Source organism: Myodes glareolus, chromosome 5, assembly GCF_982192425.1.
Source record: "Myodes glareolus chromosome 5, mMyoGla1.1, whole genome shotgun sequence".
NCBI lineage: Eukaryota > Metazoa > Chordata > Mammalia > Rodentia > Cricetidae > Myodes > Myodes glareolus.
In genome coordinates, this window is record NC_142030.1 from 63,513,415 (window position 1) to 63,532,480 (window position 19,066).

Consider the following 19,066-nt stretch of genomic DNA (forward strand, 5'->3'; position numbering starts at 1 on the left):
TATCCCTGCTCACTCTCTATTTACAGAGGAGAGCAGACTACCTGCTTTTTGTCGCAGTCACTTTAACCGCCCCCCCCTCCCTGATGCAGTCTTCCCCTTTACCTGGGAACTTACCAGTGCACTACCCTGCCCGCAGCAAGTTCTGAGTCCAGACAAGAGGTTGTGTTCCCGTACGCCACTTGTCGTACAGGCCACCAACTGTCGTGCCCACCTTGCCAGCAAGGAAGACGCAACACTGGACTCTTCTTAACTGCGGTTTATTTAGGACCTTTGAATAATCTTCTTACCCTCTCGCCCCTCTCAACCTCTTGCCCCTGGGCAAAGCCAGCCTACAGTTTAAATAACCTCTGGGTAGCCAACCCCAGCAAGCCACATGGGAAACGCAGATAGGTCCAGAAACATAGAAGCAAGCCAGATCCTTAGCATTAGCCATATATGGAGTTGTTCACACCTGAGAGCACTCACCATTGGGAAGGTGGAAGGCAGAAACCAACACCACCTTTAAGGCGTGGCATCACACAGCTCTCTACACCTGGGAACCCCTCTAGAGACAAGTCTCTTGCAAACCCTAAAATGGCTCCCTTAATTAAGATATTTACTTCCCTGCTCCCATATCCACCCTTCCTCCATCCCACCCATCCCATTCACCCGAGCTCTCCTGAATCCTCCCCTTCTCTCTTCTCTCTACCCATCTCCCCTTACATCCACCCCCAACACCCCTGTGCACCCAAGTTTTGCCTGGCAATCTTGTCTACTTCCAGTATCCAGGAGGATAACTATATGATTTTCTTTGGGTTCACCTTCTTATTTAGCTTCTCTAGGATCACGAATATAGGCTCAATGTCCTTTAATTATGGCTAGAATCCACTTATGAGTGAGTACATACCATATTCCTCTTTTAGGGTCTCGGTTACCTCAGTAAAGCGTTTTCTATTTCCATCCATTTGCATGCAAAATTCAAGATGTCATTGTTTTTTACCGCTGAGTAAAACTCCAATGTGTATATGTGCCACACCTTTAACCATTCTTCTATTGAGGGGTACCTAGGTTGTTTCCAGGTTCTAGCTATTACAAATAGTGATGCTATGAACATAGTTGAACAAATGCAAAAGAGTGGAATTGCTGGGTCCTGAGGTAGGTTGACTCCCAGTTTCCTGAGAAACTGCCACACTGATTTCCAAAGTGGCTGCACAAGTTTACATTCCCACCAACAATGGATGAGTGTTCCCCTCATTCCACATCCTCTCCAGCATAGGCTATTGGTGTTTTTGATTTTAGCTATTCTGACAGGTGTAAGATGGTATCTCAAAGTTGTTTTGATTTGCATTTCCCTGATCACTAAGGAGGTTGAGCATGACCTTAAGTGTCTTTTGGCCATTGGCAGTTCTTCTGTTGAGAATTCTCTGTTCAGTTCAGCACCCCATTTTTAAATTGGGTTAATTAGAGTTTTAGTGTCTAGTTTCTTGAGTTTTTTGTATATTTTGGAGATCAGACCTTTGTCTGATGAGGGGTTGGTGAAGATCTTCTCCCAATCAGTAGGTTGCCTTTTTGTCTTACTGACAGTGTCCTTTGCTTTACAGAAGCTTCCCAGTTTCAGGATGTCCCATTTATTCATTGTTGCTCTTATTGTCTGTGCTACTAGGGTTCTACCTAGGAAGTGGTCTCCTGTGTTGTAGACTACTTCCCACTTTCTCTTCTATCAGGTTCAATGTGGTCAGATTAATATTGAGGTCTTTAATCCATTTGGACTTGAGTTTTGTGCATGGTGATAGATATGTGTCTATTTTCATTCTTCTACAGGTTGACATCCATTTATGCCAGCACCATTTGTTAAAGATGCTTTCTTTCTTCCATTGTATAGTTTTAGCTCCTTTGTCGAAAATCAGGTGTTCATAGGTTTGTGGATTAAGATCTGGGTCTTTGATTCGATTCCATTGGTCAACATCTCTGTTTTTGTGCCAATACCAAGCAGTTTTCATTACTGTAGCCCTGTAATGAGTTTGAAAGTCAGGGATGGTAATGCCTCCGGAAGTACTTTTATTGTATAGGATTGTTTTGGCTATCCTGGGTTTTTTGTTTTGCCATGTAAACTTTATTATTGTTCTCTCAAGGTCTGTGAAGAATTCTGTTGGAATTTTGATGGGGATTGCATTGAATCTTTAGATTGCTTTTGGCAGAATTGCCATTTTTACTATGTTGCTCCTCCCAATCCAAGAGCAAGGGAGATCTTTCCATTTTCTGGTATCCTCTTCAATTTCTTTCTTCAAAGACTTAAAGTTCTTGTCAAATAGATCTTTCACTTCCTTGGTTAGAGTTACCCCAAGATTCTTTATGCTATTTGTGGCTATCGTGAAAGATGATGTTTCTCTGATTTCCCTCTCTGTATCTTTGTTCTTTGTGTATAGGAAGGCAACTGATTTTTTGGAGTTGATCTTGTATCCTGCCACAATACTAAAGGTGTTGATCAGCTGTAGGAGTTCTCTGGTAGAGTTTTTGGGGTCGCTTATGTACACTATCATATCATCTGCAAATAATGAAAGCTTGACTTCTTCCTTTCTAATTCGAATCCCCTTGATCTCTTTATGTTGTCTTATTGCTATTGCTAGAACTTCAAGCTCTATATTGAAGAGGTATGGAGAGAGTGGAGAGCCTTGTCTTGTTCCGGATTTTAGTGGGATGGCTTTGAGTTTCTCTTCATTTAATTTAATGTTGGCTGTCGGCTTGCTGTATTATTGCCTTTATTATATTTAGGAAGACCCTGCAGCAGGAGCTGGGGGGAGGGCTGTGCTCTCTTCCAGGACAGTCTGCCCGGGATAGCACACACTCACCCCTCTGGATGGAACTCCTCAGCACTGAAATAGGGATAGCTGGTAGTCCAAGGACACTGCAGACAAAAGGCCAAACGTGGGGGCAGGGCAGGGTCGAGTGGAACACAGAAGGCCCTGCAGCAGGAGCTGGGGTGGGGGGGGGGTCGGGGGCTGTGCTCTCTTCCAGGACAGTCTACCCAGGATAGCACATACTCACCCCCTCTGGATGGAACTCCTCCATTATTTTGTTTTAATAAACTGCTGTGTAATAGTAGACAGTAAATTATATTTGAGATGGTGTATTGGAATGTATGTCAGAAACTAACTGGATATTACATAGAATGAGAATGTTAAGAATAATTTACTTTAGAAATAATTTAATCCAACTTTCTGTCTGATGCTGGATTTATCCTTGCATATTCAAAACAATTCATTTATTCATTAAAGAAATTTTTTTGAGCCCAGGCTGCTTTCAGTCATCATGCTAAGGATGTGTTCATGAAAAAAGTAAAAGTAGGCAAGTCCGTGCCCTACTGAAGATAGTTCAGTGGTTTCTCTTATAATTAAGTACTCAATGAGTATCAGGAAATTATTTATTTATTTAGTTATAATTTGAAAATTTCTTTCCATGCCTGTGAGATGACTTAGCAAGTAAATGTGCTTACCACCAAGCCTGACAACCTGAGTTTGATCTCAGGACCCATATGGTTAGGAGAATCAACTTCTACAAGTTGTCCTCTGATTTCTACATGTGCATGGTGGCATGCATGTATACAGATACACACACCTATGTATACACCATACATAAATAATAGTTAAAATTTTTTTCCTCAGTGTTTTTTATGTTTCCATATATAGATCCTGTACATTTTTTTAAGATTATACCTGTGTTATTTTTTAGAAAGCAGTATTGTGCGCGCTCTCTCTCTCTCTCTCTCTCTCTCTCTCTCTCTCTTTCATGTGTGTGTATATGGGTGTTTGTGTATTTAGGAAGCCTGAGGTCAGTATTGTGTGTCTTTCTCAATCACTTTCTACCTAATAAAGCATTTAAAAAAATATTTAGTGTTTTTTTGAGACAGTGTTTCTGTGTGTAGCGCTGACTGTTTTGGGACTCACTCTGTAGATCAGACTGGACTTGAAGTCAGAGATCTGCCTGTCTCTGCCTCCTGAGTGTTGGAAGTAAAGGCATGTGCCAACATTCTTAGCTTCCACCTAATTTTCTGAGACAGGTTCTTATTGAACCTGAAGCTCATTGGTTTGTCTACACTGGCTGGCCCTGTGAGCTCCAGAGATACCCCTCTCTGCCTCCACAGTGTTGGAAGTACAGATGCATGACATGGTGTCTGGCCCCTTTTTTTTCTGGGTTGTGGAGATCACATTTAGATCCTGATGCTTGTGGGGCAAACATTTTACTGGCTGTGTCATCTCCCCAACCACAGTGTTGTCTTATGAATTTTGTATTCTAATTGTTGTGTGGAGGGAAGACATTTGCTTTGGTATGTGAATCTTGAATTTTGCAGCCTTTCTGTATTTGTTCATTAGTTCTAGGTTGATTCATTCATTCATTCATTCATTCGTTCGTTCGTTCGTTCATGGTGTGTTCTTTGAGGATTTTTGCTTTGGCATTCAGGTGATATGTGAGTAAAGACAGTTTATTTTATTCATTTCCAGTCTGTCTGCCTTTTATTTTTTAGGGTGTTAAGTCAGAATGTCAGAGAGGGCAATTTTGTATTGTCCCAATATGTCTAAGTTTTTACTAGTTGTAGGCTTTTGTTTTTTAATTTTTTTTTCAAATAGAGAAAGTTCAGTAACTGTTTCGGTGAGAATTTTATTAATAAATGAGTGTTGAATTTTGTCAATTATATTTTATTAGCTGTTCTAGCCATGGTTTTCTTTAGTCTTTTGATACATTTGATTACTTAGGTAGTATTTTTGTGGATGTATGTGTATATGGTGTGAGTGTTGGTATGTATGGGTGTGTACACTTTGGTGCACATACATGTGGAAGCTAGAGGTTGATGCTGGAGGTTTTCCCTAGTCACTTTCCACCTTATTATTATTTTTTTTTTGACATAGACTCTCTAGATGAACCTGGAGCTTATCGATTTTGCTAGTCTGGCTGGCCATTGAACTGCAGGGATCTACTTGTCTCTGAACTTCCAGTATCCCAATTATAGATGCACACTCCTATCCCTGACTTTAGTGGATTAGGATCCAGACTCCATTCCTAATGCTTATGTGTCAACAGTTTTTCCACAGAGCTACTTTTCTGGCTCTCATTGATGGGTTTTGGATGGTGAACCAATCTTGTATACCTCGTGTACAATTTGTGTGCATTGTTAGGTATTGTTTTCTAGTATTGAGAATTTTTTTAAAAATCTAGATATATTGGTGTATATATATATATATATATACATATATATATATATATATACCAATCTTGTAATCTAGTTTTAGTATTAGTATAATGCCATGATACTAGGTCTTTACCAAACTTTTAAGAGATAATATTAATTCTCTATGATCACTTTAATGATGTTATAGCTCTTATTTTTTTCTTTATTGATGATTGAATGTAGGATTTCCTCAACCCTGTTTTCCATTCCTGGTGCTATTCTTTTGCCTGGTTGACTTGGTTGGTGCTGCTTTCTGCTGTTGTCATTGTTGTTGTCTTCTTCTACTACTACTACTATTATTATTTTTACCTTCTTTCTTATTATTTCCTTGACCTGTGTCCATGTAGAAGTCAGGACAAAATGTAGTAATTGGGCCTCCTGTTCCACTATGTGTGTTTTGAATCAAACTCTGGTTGTCAGGCTCTGCGGCAGTTGCCATTTCCTGCTGGATCATCTTGCTAGCCTCCACTCTGCTTTTTATTTGATTTCTTGAGTTTTCCACTTCTAACATTTCTTTACATGTATTTTTAAAAAATATTTGTTTACTTATTATGTATACAATATTCTGTCTGCTTGCATGCCTCAAGAGGGCACCAGACCTCATTACAGATGGTTGTGAGCCACCATGTGATTGCTGGGAATTGAACTCAGTACCTTTGGAAGAGCAGGCAATGCTCTTAACCGCTAAGCCATCTCTCCAGCCCCTACATGTATGTTTTTAAATCTCAATTTCGTGGCAGATTTTTTCCCCCGTGTTGTTTACTGTTTCTTATTCTTTGACCTACATTGTTTGTATTTTCATCCATTTGGTTCAGTTTCCCCGCACCTCCCCTCATGTTGCTTATTTTCCAGTGCCTGAATTATAGCCATCTGCTTGCTTATATCTTCTTTGAGGTCACTGATCATTTTTACTAGTAAATTTCTGACCTTTCACTTATTCTTTTACCCATTTTTAGTATCTTTGAATCCAGTAACTCAATTCTTTTAGAGTTTTTTTTGTGTGTGTGTCTATTGTGTGATTTGCATATGTGTAGGCTTCAGTATCTCTTCTGACTTTATTGCTCTTGAGACCTTGTTCTTTATTACCACTTAGGGAAAAGGAAACAATTATAATAGCAATAGTGTCAAACTATGCAAGATACAGAAATACACTTAATATCCATTAAAGCCACTTTATACATCATTAGTGACCACAACCCAAGGGAATACTAATGTAGAATAGTGTTCTAGTTCTCCCTCCACACCCCGTTGCTGTGATTAAAAAACATTCTGACAAAAAGCAGCATAGGGGAGGAAAGAGTTTGTTTGGCATATATTTGTAGGTCATAGCCCATCATTGAGGGAAGTCAGGGCTGAAACTCAAGTAGGAAATAGAAAGGGAATCCATGGGAAAAAAAATCTACTTGCTGACTTACTTATACATAAGTCCATGGTTAGCTAGTTTTCTTATCAGCCCAGGATCATCTTAGTAGGTACAGTACAGCCCACAGTGGGCTGGACTCTCTTACATCAAGTAACAATGAAGACAGTCCTTCACAGACATGCCTTAAGGCCAGTCTAATCTACTTAACTTCTCAGTCAAGGGTTCTCAGATGATTCTATGTAGTGATATTTCATTTGTATTTTAATAAATAAAGCTTGTCTGAAGAGAATAAAACAGCCTCACTGTGATGCCTAACAGACCAGATAGTGGTGACATACTCCTTTAATCCCAGTAGCCACACTAGTTTGCCATAGAAACCGGGTGGTATTGGTACAAGGCCTTTATCCCAGCACTAGAGTGGATTGTAAAATGGGTGGAGACAGCTCTCACACACAGTCTCATTCTGCATTTCCTGGAGGCAGGATGGCCATTTTGGACTGAGGTAGTGATAAGAGCCAGTGGCTGGCTGTTTTAGTTTTCTGACCTTCAGGTTGAACCCCAATTTCTGTCTTTGGGTTTTTATTAATTGTGCTACAATTCTAGGCTGTGTCAAGTTTACAATTAAAGACAACTAGTAAAAATGTTTTCTGATGTTAAAGATTATTTAAGATTGTGTAAGAAGGAAATGAATAAGATGAAGAAAGGAAGGGAAAGAAAAAAATAGAAAATCAAAGTTAAACAAGGGTTGGAGAAGGATGTTTTAGAGTGAAAGAGAAAAGACCAAGAGTTTAGAAAAGCTGAAAATGAAAAAAAAATTAAATAATAATGTTTAGAAAAATTAGATAAATGTAAGAAGAAGAATAAAAATAAAAAGAGGTTTACTGTTTGTTTTTGAAAAACAACAGTAACAATTACTGCATGTGTAGTAGAGAGAAACATAAACATGGTGGGCAGGGGAAAGAAAAGCAAAAGGATGGCCCAATAATGAAAAATATGTAAATAAAACATTTTTAAAGGTATAAGGAAGCAAAACTACTGTTAAAAATCTATTAAAAAGAAACAGGGGAAATACCAGTGGGTGGGGTGGGGGACAAGAAAGGGAAGATGAGGTGGTGGAGAAGCTTCCTGTGGGTTGGAGGCTGTGTGCACTTGGGCCACTGAGGAGCGTCTGTTGAGTTTGTGGGCTCTTATGTTTCCTTTGTTTAGGCTGGTGTTGAACTTTCTGAAGGATTTTCCTGTTTCCCATCTTCCTTCTAGGGAGGTGTGCTCATCTTGGCTTCTTTTCTGTGAGTACCTTCCTGTTTTTCCTGAACTATTGAGGTGTCCTGTGGCTACCTTTGTGAATTTCTGTCACCCTTCCTTTTCTTTCTCTGTTTGGAATAGAGTGTTTTTTCTTGCTATGATTCTTCTCTTTCATTTGGTCACATGGGGGTAGCTTCTGGTCTGACATCTGGCACAAGGCTGGGAGATCACTTCTTATACCGTATGCAGTTTCTTGTGGAGAACAAACTGTTCACATTCATGATTAGTTCACATTCACAGAAGTCATTCTTATACCATTAGGAGGCTGTTGTGAAGTTATTCATGCTTATAGTGTGTGCTACAGTTCATTTTACACACTTATGATAATTGAATCTAGTGTTTATACATTTCTCTTGAAATGGTATTGTGTATGGTCTGTTAATGTTTGTGCATCCGTGTTTTGATAAATTTTAAAATTTTATAGGTTTATTTGTATTTTATAGAAGTAAATAATAAAAGCGGACTGTCATCCACTTATATGTTATGCATTTATGACAGGCTTTTTTTAAAACTATTACTGCTTAAAATTGTGATAAAACAGCTTAAAAATTCTGATCTATTGGGAGAAAGTTTATTTTCACAGAGTTAGAGACTTCAGTATACAACTGCTATGAAAAACATGGGGCCACTGAAATATAGCAATGTAAAAGAACCTACTTTAAAATGAATTAATTTTTAATTAGCTTACAAAGTAATATGTTTCCTTGTAGCATTTTCATACACCTTTTGTAGTACTTATATCAGTGTGTGATCTTGATTTGTTTTTTCTAGGTTGTATCTTAAATGAGAATGTTAGCTTTATGAAGATAGAGACAATGCTTTTATTAGTGAGTATATTTTTCTGATGCATAGAGGGACTCATGTAGTATGTGTTAAATGCATGAATGAAAGTGAATAGTAGAAGGTGTAGTAGTCCCGAGAGTCAAGTCTGTATTATGGGAAAGAATTTGCTTTGATTAAGGTGTTCTAATCAGAGAGTGTGCGCCTAGTAAGGCTGGGTTCTGTTTGAATTATAGCAAAAATGATTTTAGTCTCAAGTTTAAGTTGAATATAATTTTTATGTATGCTCTCATATGTCCTGTTTCTTCTGTTGGAAGTGTTTTCCTGGAAGTAGATAGAGGAGGGGTTTGTTTTAGAGGGACTGACCATAACCTTCTGACATAGAGTGAAGTAGTAAGGATGGCATCTAGTTTTCTTTGATTAAGTTGGTAGAAAGTGGCTTAGTTACTAAAACGAGAAATATGGATGAGAAACAGTGATGGAAAGTTTACTGAAAATTCTGTTTGGTGGACTGGAAAGATGACTCAGCAGTAAAGAGCACTGGCTGCTCTTCCAGAGGTCCTGAGTTCAACTCCTAGCAATCACATGGCAGCCCACAACTGTCTGTAGCTCCAGTCCTAGAGGATCTGACACCCTCACACAAGCATACATGCAGGCAAAACACCAATGCACATGATAAAAAAATAAAAAGAAAAATTCTCTTTGGTCACATTTGACTTAAAGACACTGATAAAACTTATTTGGACATGATAAGAAGGGTTAGGAAATGAGAGAAAATATTTGTGTTGGGATAGAAATCTGGGAGACTGTGAGCATAGATACACATGGGAGTTTGTCATCTGGCCTAGTGAGATGGTACCTACAGTAGGTTGGCAAGGGAAAAGAACTCCCAACATTTAGAGATCAGGTAGAAAAATATAACAAACAGTAGCTTGGAGAATGATTGACCACACATTTGATACTTAGGTTGTGTGATGCTTTAGCAAGTAAGGATTCAAAGTGCAACTTTAAAGAGGAAAAGATAAGACAAACCCATGCTGGAGTTTCATAAACACAGAACATAATAAATGAAGGGTCTTTACATAGAGAAGTATATAACAGCAATACATGACAGATGACTGAGGAGTATAATCCCTTTTTTGTGGGTAGTCATGGGAATTTAGATTTTTTTTTTTTTAAAAAAGCTTAAAGTAAATTTTAAATGTGCAATTTGAACTTGGATTCCCCCCCTTTTTGTGTGTCTAGCTTAGTGGTTTTAGTGCCGCCTACTGTCAAAGTGGAATATTGCAGTCACATTTATATGAGCAGTGAAAAGTGATGTATTTGGAAGAACATTTCTGTTTTTGTTTTTGTTTTTGTTTTGTTTGTTTATAGGCTATCCATGGACTGCAGGGTTATGTGTTCATTAGGTCAGCCTGCTTATCTTGCCCTCGTCGTAGTGCCATGTATTTTTTTCCCCTTTCCCTTCCCCTTTCCTGCTCTTTTTTTCCTTCTCTAGTATTTAAACTTTGGGACAGTGACTACCTGTCCAGCCTTCTTCAGGTGTATAACTAAGAATTAGGTCCAATGTCTGTTATGTAGGCTATAATATCCTCAGTCAGAATTAGTTGTGTGAACGGATGTATGAATGTCTAGAAATTTTGAGTTTCTGTGAAACTGTAGATCTATCAAGAGAATGGAGTTTCATTGTATTTAATTATTGAGACTGAACTTGGTATATCAATACCATGTATGAAAAGTTTTTGATTGTTATTAAATATTAGTATCTCTGGAAAAGAAAAACATGTCTTAGGGTGTTGAATTTATATTAATTTGTCAGTTTCAGTGATCTCCCAAATATTTCAAAGTATAGTACTTGGCCTTTAAGAGATAATTTTTTAAAGCATTTGTATTTGATAAAGTAATTGAATAACTATATATTTTATGAGACAGGGTTTTGCTATGTTTTTCTTTCTTGCCGTGTTGAACTCTGCTTAAAAAAGGCTTTTGCTGTCTCAGACCTGGGTATCTGAGATTACAGGCATGTACAGTTTGTGTGTGTGTGTGTGTGTGTGTGTGTGTGCGTGTGAATTTTTCAGATTTTTTTCTAGTCACTTGCTTACTTTCTCTGTTTGTTGAAACAAATGAATAAAACCTCCAGTATTTCTTAACAAAATAGTGAAGCAGTGGTAAATTTTTTGGTTGAGATAAGGCTAGTTTGTGTTTTTCAGGTAATACTATCCTTTTGGTCTGAAAGTTAAGAGTTGGGAGAATGCATTTCGACTGTGTGGCCTAATCCAAGAAGACAGCCCTCTAATTTGTAGACAGTCTGTGCCAGGATTCTTTTTTATATGAACCGTTGTATAAAGTTTTCTTAGTTCATTTTTAAACTAGTTTGTTTTTAATCAAGTTTTACTTTTTCTTTTGTACCCTTTAGTTTTGCCAGGTGGATGTGGGAAGAGACGTTTGCAGAACTGAAATGGAGGTCAGAGCTTCATTACAGAAGGTTAGTGGGTCATCTGATTCTGTGGCCACAGAGAACAGTGAAGAATTTGTTTTGGTTCCTCAGCATGCAGATGATACTTCTACAAAGGATGATGGAAAGCCACGGCTGAAGGTATTGTTTTTTCTTTTTCTAATATGGTACCATTTTTCATTAAATTTGTTTTTTTCTTTCAACTATTTGGAGCACATGTGAGGATACAAACTGAAGGGTTTCTTAAAGTACTGACCTGAATAATAAAAATCAGTGTTTGATTGATTCTTTTAGATGATCTTGATAATAATAAAAATATTTAATGCTTTATTATCCAGGGGCTAATTATTTGGTTTGATTTTTAACTTTTTTTAAAAAATTCTTTTTTGGTTATTTACCTTCTAATAAGAAATTCTAGGAGGAAAAAATAGAAGGAAAATTAGAGAAAAAGTAATATGTGAGTTAAATTTACTGGTTAAATCTTACATAATTTTATTTGACTGTGTTTCTATTCTGAGTTTTAATTGAAAGATTTTTTTCTGTTAAGTATTTTATGCTTTGAATCATGTGGCGAGAATCTGGCAGATGTTTTAGCAGTCGACTGATTAGTTTAGAAGTGTATATTGTATATTTTTGGCAGTTGAATTTTCATTTGGATATTTTTCTTTTCTCTCTCTTTTAAATTTTGGGTTGCCTTTTGTAAGTCAAAGAATAGAAAGCAAATGAACCTGGGTATATGTGCATAGGAATTGGTAACCATTCTTTGTAAGCAGGACTGAGCTAACCAAGTGCTATTTTATTTATGACTGTTCTTAATATTAAGTATGGTATCAGAATGTATCAATGAGTCAGAAATATAACTTTAAGAAAACTAGCATCACTTTGGTAGCTAATGAAGAATTTATAAAGAAATTAAAAATGTTTATAGGATGATGCTAAAAATATAATTGTTTAAATGTTATTTACAATATACCATATTTAAACATTCATTTTCCTCTTAAAACACATAAAATTAAGTTCTAGTGTGTGTGTGTGTGTGTGTGTGTGTATGTGACATGTGTGTGATACAGTATATTGTGTGGAGGTTCAGGGACAGTTTTCACGAGTTGGTTCTCTCCTTTGACCACAAGGAATCTGGATTGTAGGTAAAAATTGCTTTTCTCACTGAGCCATCTCACTGGCCTTGTATCAGTAGGATCTGTATCAAATGTAATTTGAAAGTACCTGCAGTGTTTTATGAAGAATCATTTTGTGAAACTAATAAGCCCCTTTTTATTCAGTTGATGTTATCATTCAGGATTTCAGTGTGTTATGGATATGTGATATTAGGTATCACTGGGTAAATTCTCGGTATTTATTGACTATATATTTGAATTTTTCGACCTTAGTTTCTCAAAATGAATATTTTTTAATAAATTAAGCCCCATAATTAAGAGGATTGAAAAAGAATTGTTTTGCTCTACCTATAGATAGCTTCTAATGGTGATGAACAGTTGGAAAAAGCCATGGCAGAGATTTTGAGAGATTCTGAGAAAGGACAAAGCAGCCTACTTGTTGATTGTCAGGGTTCCAGTGAGATTTCAGACTACTCCTTTGGAGATGTTCCAGCTGGTCAAACAAATAAGCCATCTCTTCAGTTAGTTTTGGATCCATCCAATACAGGTAATGAACCAGATACTTAAAGATGATATGAGGAAATGGGATAAAGAAACAAATAAACAAATAAAAAAGACGAAAACTAGAAAAATGTTAGTTTAACATTGCCTTTGTATTGACAAAAAGATTTGTATGTGTATATATATGTGCCTGCGTCAACATAAGCACATGCCACATGCCTATGCACCCACACCACAAATGTAAGAGAGTATTGGCAAGGAAAGCCTTTTTTTTCTGTTTGTTTGTTTGAAACAGCATTTCTGTGTAGCCCCAGCTGTCCTGGAACTTGCTCTGTAGACCTGGCTGGTGTTGAACTCACAGAGATCTGCCTGCCTCTTCCTCCCAAGTGCTGGAATTAAAGGCCTGTGCCACCACTCCTGGACTAATCATTGAGAGTCTTCAATATAGACACTTATACATTTAAACTCTTGCTAGTTAAACCTCTTTCTTCTCTACATTAATTCTCCTATATTCCTGGAATTTACTTAACAAAGTGTTAGTCATTTGCATACTGTCTCTTGCTTGAGCAGAGTCTTTCCTGGGTGCTTTCAGTTCCTTCTCTGGTCATTTTTTTTCCCCAGCTGAAGAAATTTACTGCAACAGTTTTTCTTTTATATAAAATAATCTCCTGCTTAATAACCTTCCAGAGAATGTTTCATTTTTAGATCCCATTTTACTCAGATTTAGAATATTTTAGTTATTCCTTTATTTTTCTACTCACTTTGTTAAAAAATTAAAATCCTTATTCATATTTGTAATAATTTAAGTCTTGCTTACTAATTTTATTGTCTATATTTTTAGATCCATTTATCTATATTGTTTTGTGCTTAGAATCTATAGTTATGAATATTTTGTTACACAGATAAAATTTTCTCTTCATTTTTAGAAATCCAGTTGCAGAAATGTCAGTAAGCTTCCCTATTTATAATGTTTTTACTATAGGACCTTGTTTATTGTTTCATATGTCTAAGTTGACAGAAATGCATAGCAACATATGTGCATATAATACTAATACTAAAATAATTTAAATATTGATATTTATAGTTCAAATAAACAATGACTTAAATGATTTATAGTTTTAAAAAACGAATTATCTTTTTAACATACAGATAGATATTATCCAACAATAATGAGTTCTTTAAAAATGTGTGTAGAGTTACAAATGTACTCATTCTGCTCCCTGTACCTGTCATTATATAGAGTGGAAAATTGGGTGAAGTGATCATCAAAATCTATTAAAAGAAAAGCAGCTTCATTAGAAAACTTAATAGTTTACATAAGCTAGTGAGCCAGTGATAGGGAAACAAAGAAATGACTTGTTTTTGGAATGCGTACTAGTGACTTGATTGTTTTCTTTTTTCTTTTTTTTAGAAATTTCCAAACCCAGACTGTCTTCTCCAAGTGAACTTCCTGAAGAAGACAGTGTTCTATTTAATAAATTGACCTACTTAGGATTTATGAAAGTTTCTTCCCCACGTAGTGAAGTAGAGGCTTTACGGGCAATGGCAACCATGAGAGCTTCCAGTCAGTACCCCTTTGCTGTTACACTGTATGTGCCCAATGTTCCAGAAGGTTCTGTGAGGTAAGCTTTCTTTTTCTTAGTGTATAATTAAGTATGCTGAGTGGTGGTGAGTATGTTATGAATCAAATGTGGGACTGAAATGTGAGTTCACATACATTCTCTAGACTTACAATGCAAATCAAAAATTACGTTTAGGCTTAGAACTTGTTCTTGCTTGCAGAGGGTATTTTCAAATTATTAATCTAGTAAATTAAGTACTAAGTATCTACTAATAGCATTGTAAATTTACAATTTTTAAAAAGGATTTGTTTACTTTTATTTTATGTGCATTGATGTCTTGTCTGCATGTTTGTCTGTGCGAGGGTGTCAAATCCCCGGGAACTGGAGTTACAGACAGTTGTGAGCTACCATGTCGATGCTGGGAAATGAACTCAGGTTTTTTGGAAGAGCAGGCAGTATTCTTTACCACTGAATCATCGCCCCAGCCCCTAAATTTACAAAGTTTTGATAAAAATGCCTTTAGTGTCTTAGGAAAACATTGTGTTAATATATTCTTTGTGTGAAATATGTGTGGTCACATGTAGGTGTCTGTGGAGGCAGAGGACAGCTACTGGTGGTATTCTGTAGGTGCTATTTACCTTCTAAAAATTTAAATTAAATTTTTTTGAGCCGGAGTGTCTTACTGGCCTGGAGTTTGCCAAGTTTGCTAGACTGGCTTGCTGGCTAGTCTGTGGAAGCTTCTGGAGCTACCTGTTGACCTCTCTTGCACCCACATCGCAAGTACGGGCCACGTAGCACTCAAATTCTCTTCTTTCCTGAAGTCCTAATGTCTAACTCAGGTCCTCTTACTTGTAGAGCAGCCCCCCCCTTTTTTTGTCTCCCAAGCCTTCAAAATGAGAGGCAGTGACAAGCAGATCTTTGGGTTGCTCTTGTCTAGCCACAGGTCCCAGTGAGATATTCTGTTTCAGCAAACAAGGTGAGCAAGAACACTTACTGTACAAGACAGAGGACCTAAGTTTGAGGTATTACCACTAAAGCTAAAAGAAAAACATTCTGATGTGGCTACATGCTTGTAACCCCAATGTTGAGGGACAGGATTGATGGGACTTGTTGACTGCCTCTCTAGCTAGGAAAGATCTAAACAGCAATAAGATGGAATGGCTCTTAAGCATTGATAACTGAGGCCAACTTTTGATCTCTTCATGTATTGTAGACACGCTTACACCTACACACACAAACATCTACAAACCCTCTGTGACAAACACACACAAGCACATACAGAGAAAAGGAAAGGAATAAAAAAGAAATGGACTTTCTAGGAATTATCTGTGCTAGTCTTTCTCTTTCTCTCCCCCTTTACATACCTTTATTTCTAGTGATCTGAAAAATGCTTCTTTGAAAAGGTTTTTTAATGGGTGTGCTCATGGAGAACATCCCAGGTAGAGGCAGGTGTATCTGAGTTTAAGGTTAGTCTGGTCTATATAGTGAGTTTTAGGACAGCCATAGCTTTGTAATAGAAAGACCTTATCTCGAAAACAAACAAACAAACAAACAAACAAACAAAAAAAACCAAATAAAAAACAAAAAAGGCCTCCCCAAAATTCTTTGACAATATGATGCATGCATATGCTGAGTTTTGGGTATTTTCACACATCCTCTTTTATCCTTGTTTAGCCCCTCCTTTCTTCTGCTGAAACCTTTTTTTTCCAACAATCCTCCTACTTCGATGTCTTTTTTCCCAGTTTACTGGCATTGCTTTTGACAGAATAACATAAAAACTTGGAATGAGTGATTGATATATATTTATATATATACATGTGTATGATATGAAATAGATATGATAATATAGTTTATATATAATTGACTTTGGTGAGTATGTGAGTTGGCTCATAGGAAACAAGAATGAAGAAATCATTAAAATGAAATGATTTTGTATGTATGTTTGTATATAAGATTTTGAGTAACATGAAGACAATTCATTTATTTGTATTAATATCCATTTTGTGATTTTAAGATAGATATATTATGCCATATTGGTATGGTTTGTTTTTTGATAGTTGATATCCTTATCTCATTTTTTTTGTTATTTCAGAATCATAGACCAGTCAAGCAATGGGGAGATAGCATCTTTCCCAATTTATAAGGTGCTGTTCTGTGCACGTGGGCATGATGGGACAACGGAGAGCAACTGCTTTGCATTTACGGAGAGTTCTCATGGTTCAGAGGACTTTCAGATACATGTTTTCTCTTGTGAAATTAAAGAGGCAGTAAGTATGATATACTGTAGCAATTTTCTTGAGTTAAATTAGGATTTTTTGAACTCTTGATTTCCCTGTCATATATATATATATATAAACTAAATATTATATAAAGTTAGAGTCTATAGCGACCATGTTAATATTTGCATTGGCATGGCACTGAATATAGAACTCTAAGTCTGGCTTTCTATATTTAGTGACACACACCTTTAATACCAGCACCAGGGAGGCAGGTGGATGCCTGTGAGTTCAAGACAAGACCAGTGTGATCTACAAGAGCGAGTTCCAGGATAGACTCTGTACTCGGACAGGCTCTGTAAATGTTGTGCTTTGTGTATGAACATGATATTGTAGGTAGAGCATGCATAGTAGAAAATGGCACTTGGGAAATTGTCCTTCTACCCTACCATTATAATATTTGCTTATGCTCAGAAAGGATGAGTATTTTTGTGACTCTTCTTATTTTGCTCAAATTCATTTGTCCAAATGGCTTTTAAAATAATGCATTATCAGTGCCCGATTTTCTGCTGGGCTTGATAGTTGTGTAATGCTTTCACTTACATAGTATACTGACATTATTTCTTAGATCTCTTTTGATTTCACTAGTGATTCCTGTTTATAACTTTAAGCCTTGAATTCATTCTTGAGTTGGCCCAGTAAAAAAATACAGATACTTTCATAGAGTTAGGGGAACTTCTCTTTTGAAGATGTCAGTATATTCTTAGCAATTATTATTAATTAGTGATTTATTTTTTTCATTGGAATAACAGTTCAGAATCAAATATTTGCAAATGCATTCTTTTCTGAGTTTATCAACTTGTCCCTGCACTACAAATTGCATTAGTTTAGTACTTGAATCTATTTCAAAGGTTTTGAAAAGTAGGTTTATGTGAACAATTTTTCAGGTATGCTCATTTTTTAAAATTTAAATTAACAGAAACTGCTAAAAGCAGCACCATTTTTCTTTATTTATCATGCAGCATGTACACATAATTTAATTATAGACACTTATGACTACAACACAAGAATTCATAGAAACATAGATCTTTGTGAGTTTAATATGAAATATTATTGGTGTGCTATTTCTTATGCCATGGTAATTATTTTGCTTTACACTAAAATAAACATGTGGAAACATATAATTTATATTGTAACTATAGAAATTCTCTGCCAGAGTTCATGACTTTTTGAAACTTCAAGTTGTTAATATTGCTTTTTCAGGTAAAGCCTTAATATGTTTCCTCCTAAAATTTAAGTCTGTAATATATACTCACTACTTTCTGAAAAACTGTGGTTGACAAGAGTGAGTTGGTCCAAATGTGCTAATAGTGTATCTAGACATGAATGTAAGTATGTTGAAAGAATACATGGGTTTTTGTGAGTGAGAGGACCTTTTGCGATCCTTACACACTCCACTGCAGAGTTGGGGAAAGAGATTGGTAGAGTCCTGGCAATTCATGTTGACAGCTGTTGCTTAATACACCTGTGTGGTTACTGGATCACTGGTGCTGAACAGCAATGGAATGAACTCTGAAGAACTGAAGAACTTGCTGCTTTGAGAGATGGAAATTTGCCCTAGGAGGAAACTGAGAGGGAACCTTATTGCAAGCATTTCTGTAACTGATGGTATGTATGCAACTCTCTTTGGGGATTGTAACATCTATTTATTTATGAATGTGGATGTTCTTTGTTTAAGAGCTTTTAATAGTTGGGTGGTCAATGGGAAAATGTATGAAATTCATGATAATTTTGGAGATACCGCTGTCGTTTATATTTCTAGACATTGTATTGCTGGTTGTAAGAAAGTGATTTTCATGTATTAGTTTTTTAAAAAACACATTTTTGAAAGTGTTTATTTTCAATTATTGCTGATAAAAATATATTGTTTGAAAAAGGAAGTACAGGACTCTGGCTATTAAACCTTATCGAGAGGGAAAATTTCTAAATGTTGAGTAACCCAGTGTATATAGAGAGCCTATGCTAGACATTGTATGAAGCATCTTTGTAACATGATGGCCAGCTTGTTGGGGTTTCTGTCCCGCCCAATATCCCACAGCCGGCAAGTCCCAGAGAAAATCAATCACACAGAGATCTCTATAAGTTATAAAGCTGATTGGCCCATTAGGTCAGGCTACTTATTAGCTCTTATAACTTATGTTACCCCATTATCCTTATCTACGTTAGCCACATGGCTCAGTACCTTTTTTAGCGGGGCAGCTTACATCTTTCCTCTCTGGTGGTCTGGGCAGAACTGCCAAGGGAGCTTCCTGCTTGCCAGACTGCTCCCAGTCTCTTTGCTCCACCTCTACTTCCTGTCTGGCTTTCCCGCCTATACTGCCTGCCTGGCCAATCAGCGTTTTATTAAAATATGATTGACAGAATACAGACAATTCTCCCGCATCACATCTTCTTGACTGATGCTCATAACATACCATGGTTTGTATGTGTAGGATTTTTTTAGACAACTGACTTTATATTTGCCTAGAAAAGTCTTAATTTATGTTCATTGTCCAGGCATATTACTAAT

At 36.6% G+C, this 19,066-nt stretch overlaps 1 protein-coding gene across 4 annotated transcripts in view; it reads left to right on the plus strand.

The window, feature by feature from the left end:
• Window positions 1-19,066, plus strand: part of Rabgap1l (RAB GTPase activating protein 1 like) — a 632,406-nt gene that overhangs the window by 45,512 nt on the left and 567,828 nt on the right. The window contains exons 2-6 of one of the 4 annotated variants that reach the window (XM_087906363.1): window positions 11,065-11,112; window positions 11,197-11,244; window positions 12,573-12,765; window positions 14,131-14,341; window positions 16,374-16,548. In XM_087906363.1, the coding sequence (XP_087762489.1) occupies window positions 11,107-11,112; window positions 11,197-11,244; window positions 12,573-12,765; window positions 14,131-14,341; window positions 16,374-16,548 (633 nt within the window). In that variant the 5' untranslated portion in view covers window positions 11,065-11,106. Of the gene's footprint in view, window positions 1-7,753; window positions 7,853-8,639; window positions 8,696-11,064; window positions 11,245-12,572; window positions 12,766-14,130; window positions 14,342-16,373; window positions 16,549-19,066 lie in introns of those variants that run through there. The other 3 variants (XM_087906362.1, XM_087906360.1, XM_087906361.1) reach the window with 3 other exon arrangements.